This window comes from Struthio camelus, chromosome 12 (assembly GCF_040807025.1).
Source record: "Struthio camelus isolate bStrCam1 chromosome 12, bStrCam1.hap1, whole genome shotgun sequence".
Lineage (NCBI taxonomy): Eukaryota > Metazoa > Chordata > Aves > Struthioniformes > Struthionidae > Struthio > Struthio camelus.
This window is the reverse complement of record NC_090953.1, coordinates 22,365,309-22,376,837: the sequence shown is the minus strand read 5'-3', so window position 1 is coordinate 22,376,837 and position 11,529 is coordinate 22,365,309. Positions and strand designations below refer to the sequence as shown.

Genomic DNA, 11,529 nt, shown 5'->3' with positions numbered 1-11,529 from the left:
AATGCTTTGATGGGGTAGAAACAGCAGTTACCATTCCAGTTGTTGTCTGTCAACTAATACAGACCTTATGGTACGTGTAGGCAAAGACAGTTTGTTAACCGGGTCGCAGGGTAACCAGGACCAGGTCCTGCAGTGGCTGGTGTGAGGCTTCATGGCCCTCGGAGAAGTGAGAGTCTTAGCAGAATCCCTGTGTCATAGTTAAAGGAGATGCGTCTCAGGAGTATATTATGTTCCCTTTAATCAAAATTGTCTGCAAAATATTTACCTCTACACATGTATTTGTTGGTTTATTACAATTCTGTTTGTGAAAGGCTTGCTATTAAAGAAGCAAATATATTAAATCTCTCATACTTTAGGTTTTCTCTCATGCTGTACATGATGAGCTAGCCATGTTGCAGTGTCTCTGACAACGGCCATTTACAGTGCAGCGGCCTAACTGAAGGCTGTTGTGGACCATGTTTCTGTCACTGTGAAATTTAGACCTGGCCACAGAAACCTGTCATTGGCATCCTCAACCTGCATGAACACTACTGTTAATGTAACATAGTGCCTTAAATGCCATTCAGGTTTCTGCAGGTCCTCAGACCCTTTACTAATGGGAGGTACAAAGAGTGCTTTGGCACTGCCGCAGATGTGCTGTGTAGTAGCATGGGGAAGTGTGGGAAGAGCGAGTGTGCCTGTGCAAAGGACTGCAGGAAAATCAAGGGAAAGGACCTACAGCAACTTTTATTCCGCTCTTGAAGCAGGGAGTTAGAATAAGATACTGCAAGCATCTCTGACCCTCGCTCTAGCTCATTTAAGGAACAGTCCCATTGACCACTATGGCTTTGACCTCTCTCTAGATTTCTCTTTGGCTTTCTCACTGTGACTGACCTAACAGTTCCTCTATGTCTGGGCCTTTGGGGTAACAATTTTCACTCATTTTCTTTGACTTCATTCAGTTTTAAAATCCAAAACTTTGGCAAACAAGGTCATTCTGTCCCCAGAAATAGATCTCTTCACCTCACTGATTTTTTTAACCACCTCTAAATACTGAAAGCAGAGGAGTGGCTGAAAGCGTCTAACGGTCCATTGGTAAGTACAGTGGCAGTTGGAAACATTCCTAAATACTAAACTAGAAAAACTAATAGAGCTGAAAGGCTGTGAAGTGCAGAGAAGCTGCCCTGTGCAGGTTCGCTGAAGAGTTTGTTGAAGAGCAAGCACAGGACGAGTAACTGGAAAGAAGCGAGGACAATCCTACGCCAGCAGTCTCAAAGATGCAGAGGCAGTAGATAGCATTTAAAGAGCCAGGAAAGCCTGTGGGAAGAAGAGGAAAAGGAAATGATCAGTCAGGTGGACAAGTGAGTTGGAAGAAGATTGAACTGATGACATTTGTATGCGAATTGCCTGAGAAGGTAATTGGCAGTCCTCTCGTGCTCAGAGGAGAGTGATGAGGGCAGCGCAACGCTGCTAGAAGGCTTTGCTTAGCTCCTTTTGTTTAAATATGAAAAATGCCAGTGAGGTGTCTGGCAAGCCATCCAGCTAGCAAAAGCCAGCCTTGGGCTCATCATCTGTCCTTATTTTCCTGCCCTAGAACCCAGTGCAAAGCAGAGCCATAGAAGACATGGGTTTCATTGTACTAGCAGATTGCTGTGGTGGGCATGGCTGTAGGTTTTCTTCCTGCCAGTGTGTGCCTCTGATCTGCAGGTGCTTCCATCTAGCTGCATTCATTGTTTTTCATATTACATCACTGACTGATTAAAGAAGAGTGGAGGATTCCCCACCTTTCTCCCTGGATACCCATGTGTTGTAGAGGGGAAATTAAAAGAGCTTCTGCCTTGCTTTGTACAGCTAAGACCCTCAACCATCAAAGGTATCTGCCTATGGAGTATGTGTGCCCTCTGCATTCCACCCCCTGTCAGAGATACTTGCATGGCCTATGCAGTTAGAGGAGGGGATCCGTAACAGAGAACGTGGCTGCTGGGACCATGAGTGGGTCGCAGGCTGGCTGGAGCTGGTCCCCCATTCTGGAGAAACATCTAGCTCTTTGTTTCGTTCAGTGCAGTAAAGTTCTGGACAGGATTGTTCTCCTGGATTTGTCAAGCTTTGAGACATTGTTGGCCCTGCAGTGTGCTGAGAGTGGGGAGGAACTTGATAAGAAACACAAGTTCTAGCCTCTTTGAGGTGAAGCAAGTTTTCTCAGGCAATGTAGGCCAAAAGGTGGGGGTGGGGAGAGGAGGAAAGAGGAAAAGCATGGTCAGTTGGTTGTTTCCTGACTAATAATTGTAGAGGACAATATTATGGATTGCCCTTGGTCAACTGCAGCAGACCTTGTGTGCTCTTTTTTTCGGTAGTAGAACATTTTTAAAGTTTGAGAACTGCAACTACTTGTCATCAGAGCTTTTTAAGATAGGACCCTGGCACGTAGCCTCGCTGCCCATTCCTTTCTGCTGTCCACCAGCCATCCTCTCTTTCTTCAATGACAACTACAATGTCTCCTTCACTGATGTCCAGTTCATCCATGTTCTGAAAGGAGAGAAGGAACAGAAATCTGGTTAGCTTGAGAGCACAGGAGGGCCTGAGCACGTATCGGGTGTTTTACCCTGCTTTTCATCGGCAGTCTCCCAATGTTCTTCTGGTTGACAATGAAGCTCATTGTAACATCAGGCAGTCAGGGATTATGCACGTATTCAGCTGGCTGTTTCCTTAAAACATTCAGAAATTTCCCCTGCCTCCATGTGCCCTAGACTTGACTTATGTATTATAAGGGATGGCCAGAAAGGGTTAAATATGACTTTCTTAAACCAGCCAACCATGACCTTTCCTTAGCCTGCGGGTGTTGCTAACTAAAATAGTACAAGGCTTAATTCCCACGGGAGATAAAAAACAGTGCTTCCGCTAATCCAGGCCTTAAATAGATCTCTCGGGTCTCTTAATACAGAACAGCGGTGACCCATGGAGATACAGCAACTACTCCTGAAATGGTTAACTTTTATCCCTAAACCAAAAGGAGTAGTTGCAAGCAGTTCTGGCTATCTGTCCATTCAGTGGGGCTTTCCTATTTTTCATTAGGAAACCATTTTGCTACCCACGTTGTAATAAAATAGAAAACAGGATAACATAGGCTTCCAAAAACAGGCTTGATGTATTAAATTTAGATTTAGCTGATGTAGCTGAGTGGGTAAGAATGGACTCAAAAAGAGAGAAGCCTCAATATATTTAGGGACTAAAAGTAGTAACAGGCTTCTTTCTCAGCAGGGAAAAGTCTTAAGCGTGTCATATTTGAAAGTCATCTCCTGAACTAGGGATCTGCTTCCTTGACAAAGGGATCCAGCGTTCCCCTTAAGAAAACGACCACAAACACTGAGGTACCTTCAGCTGTGCTTGAATGGACTTTCAAGCAAATAATTATTAAAGAGGGTTTAAAACAAAGCAAAAGAAAGTACACTTAAGTTCAGCAGTGCTCTGACACCTTTTAAGAGAATGTTCTCCTTTCAGCACGCATTCTGCGTTCATAATTTATCTGGCTACCTGATTTTGTCACGCACCAGCATTTTATCAGTATTGACCGTTTATGGCTAGTCCATGGAGGAAGTCAAATTCGTCATGGCCTAGTCAGTGAGCCTTTTCCCAGGACTGGCCCTCACAGGGAGCAATTGGCAGGGCACTGGGTATTTCCATGTGGAGAATGCAATTTGTACAGTTTGACTACCCTTTTGACTATCTGAAATAACTGAAGATCTAGACCTGGTACTCTGAAAGCCTGTGAATTTCTCTCTCTCTCTCTCATTATTTCCTCCCCCCTTACATATCTGTTAAACAGAGGTAAAAGTAATATGAGCTCAAGGTGTATCCATCACACAGGAGCTGGAGTAGCATCAGAATGCCAGACTTCATGTTGTTTCAGGCTCATTTAAAAAAAAAAAAAAAGTTAAGGTTTCAGGAGGTCGTTTAGGTGAAAAATATTTATGCTACCAGTGCTAGGACATGCACAAACTGTGACTCAGCTGAGGCTAAGGCTGTGATTCTGCAACTTGCAACAGCCAAGTGCAGGGAAACATAATGATTTATGTAGAGAGTCATCTATGGGGATTCAGTCCACTCCAGCCTGGAGGAGACCTCAGTTAAAGCCAGGGTGTTAATCTGGGAGAGGATATTCCCACATGATAAGTGAGATCAAATGGAGAAGTGTTCTTAGATAGGCATCTGTCGCATGTTCTTACTTCTGCTCTAAAGCTGCAGCAGATCTTATATGAAGGATCTGTAGCCGCTTTCCCTATGAGAACATTTCACAAAAAATATAAGGTCAGAATATGCTTAGAGGGAAAGCTGGAAGGCACAGGAATAGATGCTGCCATGCTCTTCATGCTGCTGTTTAGTTCTTCCATGACAGCGTCTGAAAGTGCTGTCCTTCAGAGGAGTGGTGAGACCAGATCTTGACCGCTCTATTAGCAAAGATCTTGTGCTTGTTTTTAGCACAACTAGTCTCACTGTCTCATTGAGTTTCCAGCAAACTCCTACGATTTCACCTGACTGCGGTGCTCTTCGTTGCTTGTTCTCTTAAAGTACTAGTGAAACATTTTCACCCTAATCCTACATCCATTATATTCTGTGTGGATATGTTGTCACTGGTATGTCTCTTCAGGGTATGGGGCTTGCATAAGCATATACTAGCACAGGAGCAGGATCTTAAGTAACTTACGTAATAGTTTCAGTGGGACATTCCATACACTTGTGCCTGTAAAACTGCATAGTTAGCTATCCTCACCTAATAAATAAAGTTTTCCATGTGTTTGAGAAACGTCCCCACCATGTCTCTAGAAGGAGCTTGCAACAGCCCATCACTGATTTAGGCAAGGGTGTATGATGCTAATGTGTAATTGCTTGCAAAAAATGTTATTGTTTCATCCTGAGGCAGCATGGTCTAGTGATTTGTGCCAAGAACTTACAGTTGGGATTCCTGGCTTCCGCATATGACCTTGGCCAATAATTCTCTAAGTATCCCTGTCTGTAAAGTAAGGATAACACCTCCTTCGCAGAATTACCACTTTTAAGATGTTTAAATTGACATAATCTATTTTAAACTTGGCACTGTATGAAATATTCATTTTTAAGCCTTTGGTTACCTGGGCTGTGTAGTCATAAAGTACTCTGTAGTCCTGTGATGATGTGATTCCTGCTTGTTCATTTACAAAAATGGATGCATAGACCCCATCTGTTTTATCTGCTGAGAGGGGGGAAAAAAAGGAGAAACGAAGAGTTCACTTGCTTATCAATGCATGGAATCGTATGCAAGAGTTCACAAACACAAGGGTCTCTGTGTGCAGAGATGAACATGTCTAGAAAAGCTGCTGTGAACCGTAGGTAAAGTTTTTGCACAAAAACTGTGTCCTGTTGATTAGATGGTAATACTCCCATTGAACTTTGTGGGAGGCCAGAAACTAGTCTTATCCAGGTTGGGGAAAACATCTACCCAGATAAAACACAATCCCAATGGACTGAAAAAGGAAATACAATGATTAAACTAGTTTAAAATGTTTGCTACTGCAGATGCAAAGTTCTAGTAGTACATTGACTCACACGGGCCTCTCTTTTTCCCTTGAGAATGATAGAAAACATGGTGTTCAATGGGTCATCAGACTTTTTTCACTAGCTTATATGGTTCCTGGATAGCCATTTGTCACTACCATGACCTTTTTGGAATATGTTGATTCAATCCGCCTTGTCATAATTAGGGAAACTTTCTCTTGATGTTATTCAAGAAAAGATAGAGCTGGCCCTATTGAAAACCAGCACTTGGGTCTCTTCTGTTATTTGAGCGCTTGTAACGTAACCATAGCAGTAAAACGAGCAAGCAAAACCTTGCTAGTGTGGATGCTGTTATGTTGACACAACAGTCCACACAGGGCTGCTCTGGTATACTCTATATTCTGTTGGCATCAGAGTGCAGCTCTAAGTGTAGTTCTGGCTGAAGGATTATTCTGAAAATGGCTTTGGGAGTGCAGGACCAAGCCCATGAGAGTTGTGTCAACAGGTGAAAAGCCCTGGTCAAAGCACTGTGCACAGTATGGAGCAGGAGGGAGAGCAGGAGGACTTTCAGAGGGACTTACTGTTTGCTTAACTTCTTAAAGAGTCCTTGAAGCTATGGCTCTGATTAAAAGCAACATCCCAATAAATATAGTCAAAACAGAGTGTTTTTACCCGAGGTAAATATCATGATGCTTCTGCATGCTATAGCCTTACAGTTTGCGTGTAGTCAGAATCAAAGAATGCTGACTTGGGCCTGGGAAGCAGAAAGAACCATTTCCTTTCCATCCCTCTGCCTGGGAGCTTTCTCCTGTCATTGAGGCATGCAGGCGTTTCCCCTGTGTATGACGACTCTGTGTCAGTGAGATGGTAGCGCTCTGACAGAGCATGGAGTGGCTGGGATCCCTGAAAACTTTGCCGCAGTAAATCCTTGGTTTAGTTATCCTGCTCTAAAGAACACTGCCAGTTCTTTGACTTTTGAGACGCTGAAAGATCAGCATGGCAGGAGGCGAAAAAGCTGAACAAAAATGGTATTTGCCGTTCCTGAGGGCCTTGTCCAAGGAACGCTTTGCCCTCCTGTCCCCAGCCTAAGGAAGTTCAGATAGTCTTCGAGTAGTTACTCCATGTTACCTCTGCCTTCTTCGCTTCTGCACCGCTCTAAATGCGTCTGGGACCCTGTTTCTCCATGCTGGGATTCTTTCTCCATCAGTTGTGTAAAAACATGCCTCTGCTTTGGGAAAGGTTATGGGAAGGCAGAGGAGGACAGTTAGGGACTGAGCAACTTTAACCAGCATGGCTCAGCTAAAGATGAAGGGGAAGGTGGCCTCTAATTACATACTGATAACCTGGTAGATCAGCCCAGGTTAAAAATGCTGTTTGATCGAAGTCAAGGATTTTCCGGAATGTAAAGACAAGGGTGTGTTAACTGCGCAATGAGGTATACCCAGGCTCCAGGTAATGTCCTAAGGAGAGGAGAGGCAGCCTGTAGGGCTTTTTTGCAGTTACAGGGAGATTATACCAGGCCTCAACATAAGGGGCCACCACGGATGTTGCCTGGTTACTTGGATAAGGACTAGAGCTACTGTTAAATCCAAATTCAACGTGGCAATGCTGGCTGTTTCTTAATATGCTATTACAGAGGCAGTTGTGATACAACTCTGTGAGGGACCGAATGCCTTCAGGTTGTATTTGCATGGACACTACTGACTACCCTGGAAGTGGAAGGTGGCTGGTGGCTGGCAGGTCCAGCTGGTGTTTGATAGCTTTGGAGAGTCCCCCCTGGCTGGGCGCCGAATGTAACAAATAAGATAGCCTGTGCTTCATTTCTGGATGTCCAAGCAGACAGGCAGGCCTGACAGAGGAAATTGATTTGGGTATGTTTTAAGCTGTATTAAACAGCTTTTTTTTTTTTTCCAGCAGAAATCAGTTAAAATTTCTTTGTTTCAAATCAGGCCAATAAAAATGTCATAAGCTGTTAATTTTCTGTATAGTCAGAACACTACTTTTTAACTGTCCTCTGATAAATGCCGGGCTGCAAGGGTTGTGATAAGACAGTGTAACTGTGAAACAGCATGGATATTTGCATTCACAGGACAGGAAGCTGATCTGTTTAAAAACTTAAGGGATTCCCTTGTGCTTTTTAGAGGTAGCATATCCTACTTTAGAAGAAAACTATTATCTAAGCCAGGCAGTGTCAGTCAGAATTTACAGTTCTCCTTTGCCCAGGGAGAGTTTTGAAAAATTATATGACCCAAAGATTATACGGCTTATTTGGCGCTTTAAACTGGGGAAGTTGCTTAATACACATCTGAGCTAAATTAGTTTACAGGTTGCTCTTCTTGACTGCCAATATGTGAATGCCCGCTGCACCATTTCTGCTCCACGTCAAAGCTTCGTTTAGCAATGTGATCTTAAACAAACACATTGGGTAATTTTACTTCCTGGAGAGGCATACCAAGAGGAGGGGCAGAAGGAATGACGCTTTCACCATTGTTTTTGCTGTTTCCGTGTAGTAGTCCAGAGAACCTGCAGAACCAAGAAAAGCCAATGACAAAATGAGTGAACAGGATTGGGTATGTGCGTTCTTTAATCTCTGCAAGTCTCGGCTGTCTGACTCAGCTTTCCCTCCATCTGCTGCAGCACTGGGTAGATGTCGCCTCTTCCTGTGGCCATGTATTGTCATTTATGCTGTAGATATATTTTTAATCTGAAGATAAATATACTTAAAGGAAACACAGCAAAATACTGAACCGGTTGAACTTTCACCCATCGTTAGACTACGCACAAAATATATCACGTAATATGTTTTTGTTGATCTAAAGGCTTATGATGCACAACTTGATTATGTCATTATTCAATTTATATATCAATTATTAAATTTATTATCAGTTGATTATCAACTATTTGTATGATTCCCATCCCTTTGTCTTTAAGAAAAACTGCTACAATTTAAAACACAAAAGGTATAACACACCTTTCTAAAAATTGTTAGTCTTAAGTGGTTTTAAATCTGTCCCTGGATGTTTTCCACATCACAGCTTGATACTGGAGACCAAGCAGAGAGAGAATTTGGGTCAGGATTCTCAAGCACAGGTAGCAATAGCATTGCCTGCTTAAGACATTTTTAAAGGGTTGGATTTTTCAGTTAGTGAAGGCTCAGCGTTTCTACAAACTGGATATCCAAGCTCAGCAGTTTCTGAAAACTCAGAATGAGTCTCTCTAGGCTGTTTGCCCTTGCAGAGCATGGTTGTATTCTGAATTGCAGTGCAGTTTTCTTCTGCAATTGTACAGCATGCAGCAGAGGAACTCGTTATTACAGAAAATCTAGTTTCTGAATGAAAAACAAAATATTATATATAAAACTTATCAGCTCACTAACAAGCCTGGACCGCATATGTTTTAAATGGGAGACCACAACCCTTCTTGTCTTTGCCATCTAATGAGGCTTGTCAAAACATAAAGATCTTCTGCTTTAAAAAGCCATTGTAAATTAGCCATTTTAATATAAAATATCTAAACCATGCGACCATGCTCTTCTGCTGATAAAACTATATCCATGTTACAAAGCCTAAACAGATTAGAAAAATTGGCTCCTTAATCATCACAGCTATTCCACTAAGTTCCCCCCCCCCCCCCCCCCCCGCCTTTGGTCTAGATACAGAGAGCAGCTCTTTGTTCTGCTCAGCTGGGTGGTGCAGTGTAGTCAGCCAGGACATATTACTGAAAAAGACAGCTATCTCCAGCCTTCACTCCCAGCAAGAATCACCTTTGGCCTCTTTTGCACAAAGCGTTTTTGTTGCAATGTGCCATGACTCACTGGAAAAAGAGGAAATAAGTGAATGCTCTCTGTTGTTGGCCACTTAATTGTTTTCTGAACTTGTTCCCTGCCTCTCTTCCCACTAGGCCATGGCAAAATTACTCTGACTGCAGTTTTAATAGGTTTTGCTACAATAAGGAAGCAGATCCTGTTTCCTGTTGTCACACATGGAGAAAAATCTGTTCTGGGAGCCAAGGTTTGCCACTCACCTTTTCATCATCCCACAAGACTGGGTCGGGCTACGGTGAGTTCTGTTTGGTTCTCTGTCGTAGTAGTTCTCATATCCTATTGCACCTGCAATAGGGCAATAAAAATGAGAGGTTTTGCCTGTCTGAACATATCTCTCTCGACCAGTATGCAGCTGATAGCGTGGCCGTTCAGGGGCTGGTGAAGCAAACTGCAATGCAGCACCCATCTGCACTCGCTTTTAACGTACTGGAGCAGCCCAGGGGACCTTGGGGACTTGACAAAAGCCATTCAAGTGATTGCATGCAGATGTGTGCTTGGTGGAAAGGTATCCTTGAGCTGACACAAGCAGAGTCAAGGTCCAGGAAAACTATTCCAATTGCCTTCTGGATTAGGGTTTAGCCACAGCTGTCTTCCCCATGACTCATTTCTCTGTTGCCTTTTCTATCCCCTTCAGCTTTAAGGAGCAGAGCATGGTCACTGTGAGCATGGGACAACGTCCTTAACTCAATTGGCTGCAGTGGTTTGGGAGTGTTTTGTGTTTTGTTTTAGTGGGATTTTTTGGTTTGTGGGTTTTTTTATTTTTTGATTTATTGAATCAGGAATTTTTGTCAGAGCTAGGGAAACTTCTGAGCTTGCTGCCTGCAGGAATAATGAGCAATTTCCTGGTCTGTGCTTGTGCATTAAGTGTCTTCCTACCTTTCTTACCTTTCCCCCTCCATCCCTTGAGAGCTGACTTGCTGTTTACCCACAGATATTTGGATTTTGTTTTCTCAAACACAGTTATGTTACAGCACCTTCCCTCTCCCCTATGGTGGTGTTAAGGGCAAAATTGAGACCATTTCAAAGTCAAGCTTTACAGAAGAAACAGTTTCAGGTGGATTTATTTATTTTTCTGCTCACAGCTCCCAGTGAAGTTGCTTAGAGCAGGTGGCCACACATCCTTTCTGCCTTCTCTGTGTTAAAGCAAAGCAAAGGCAAGCAAAGTCTGATTCAGGAGCCGTGAGACCATATTAGCTCAGTTCTGATACATTCTCACCGAGAAATGGGAACCTGGGTTAAGGGTGGTGCTAGCATTCTCACATTGGGCCAGCCAACTTCATAAGCAGAGCATGCCTGTACAACTGTGTGTGTGGAGGAGTATGGAGTGATCACTACAAATAACTCACAGTGATTAGAGAGTTTTCTGACCAATTCAAGGGTGTCCTTTTATTATCCTTCTAGACTGTCATGTGGTAGGATTTCTAGTCTGTAATTCATGTTAAGATTAGGTAGAAGAGAAGAGAGAGCCAACAGCTCTACTTGAAACCAAAAGCTTTTGTCGATACGAGGGTTCCTGTTACACAATGCAAAACCATATACGGGTTTTCCTCTGCATTTTGCAAATAATAAAATGGACAGACAACCCCTTATTGTATGCTGTTCTGCAAAATCATTAGCCAGAGCTGTGGAGATACTATGATGTTACTTCTAAAACATGTCACCTTCTAGTAGGTGGCAAAAAGAAAAAAGCAAGAGTCAGGTATTCCTTCACTTTTTACAAAGCTCTCGAGGGTTTTTTCCCCCGCTATTTTTTTATTAGAAAGGAGTCTTGACATAGCCAAGAACTGTTCACAGAAAATTGCCTAGGCAACTGGAGAATGAGGAATCTCACACAGAAAAACCTAGCTGAGAATCGGAGCTTTCTTGTATACAGAAGTTGTTTCACACTGTTGCAAGGTACAGTTCTCCCTTCTGCCAGTGAAAATGTAGTTCTACCTCATTAATGCTGCTATACCAGTCAAGCTTAAATGCCCTATTGGAAGAAGAATAAATTATTATCAGCAAAATGGCATCCAATGTACCAGTATCAATGTATTAGTGGTTTTCTTCTTTTTTTCTTTTCTTCTTTTTATTTTAAATCCAGAAAACCCTATTCTTAATTGTCATAGTTGTAATAGTGGAAAGCCTGAGTGAAGACCAGGCGTTAGGTAGCTCTCAGTGCTGGGGCTACTGACAGCGTTCAGCTCTGCTGAAGGAGG

At 42.9% G+C, this 11,529-nt stretch overlaps 1 protein-coding gene across 4 annotated transcripts in view; it reads right to left on the bottom strand.

Annotated features, from left to right (window-relative positions):
• Positions 1 to 221: 221 nt before the first annotated feature.
• The window catches only part of PSTPIP1 (proline-serine-threonine phosphatase interacting protein 1), a 60,931-nt gene continuing 49,623 nt past the window's right edge, over positions 222 to 11,529 (bottom strand). For 3 of the 4 annotated variants that reach the window (XM_009681554.2, XM_068958309.1, XM_068958308.1), the window contains 4 exons: positions 9,532 to 9,616; positions 7,961 to 8,031; positions 5,106 to 5,206; positions 222 to 2,505 (listed from right to left, as the gene is read on the bottom strand). In XM_009681554.2, coding sequence (XP_009679849.2) covers positions 2,374 to 2,505; positions 5,106 to 5,206; positions 7,961 to 8,031; positions 9,532 to 9,616 — 389 coding nt within the window. In that variant the 3' untranslated portion in view covers positions 222 to 2,373. The remainder of the gene's footprint in view (positions 2,506 to 5,105; positions 5,207 to 7,960; positions 8,032 to 9,531; positions 9,617 to 11,529) is intronic. The other variant, XM_009681553.2, reaches the window with a different exon arrangement.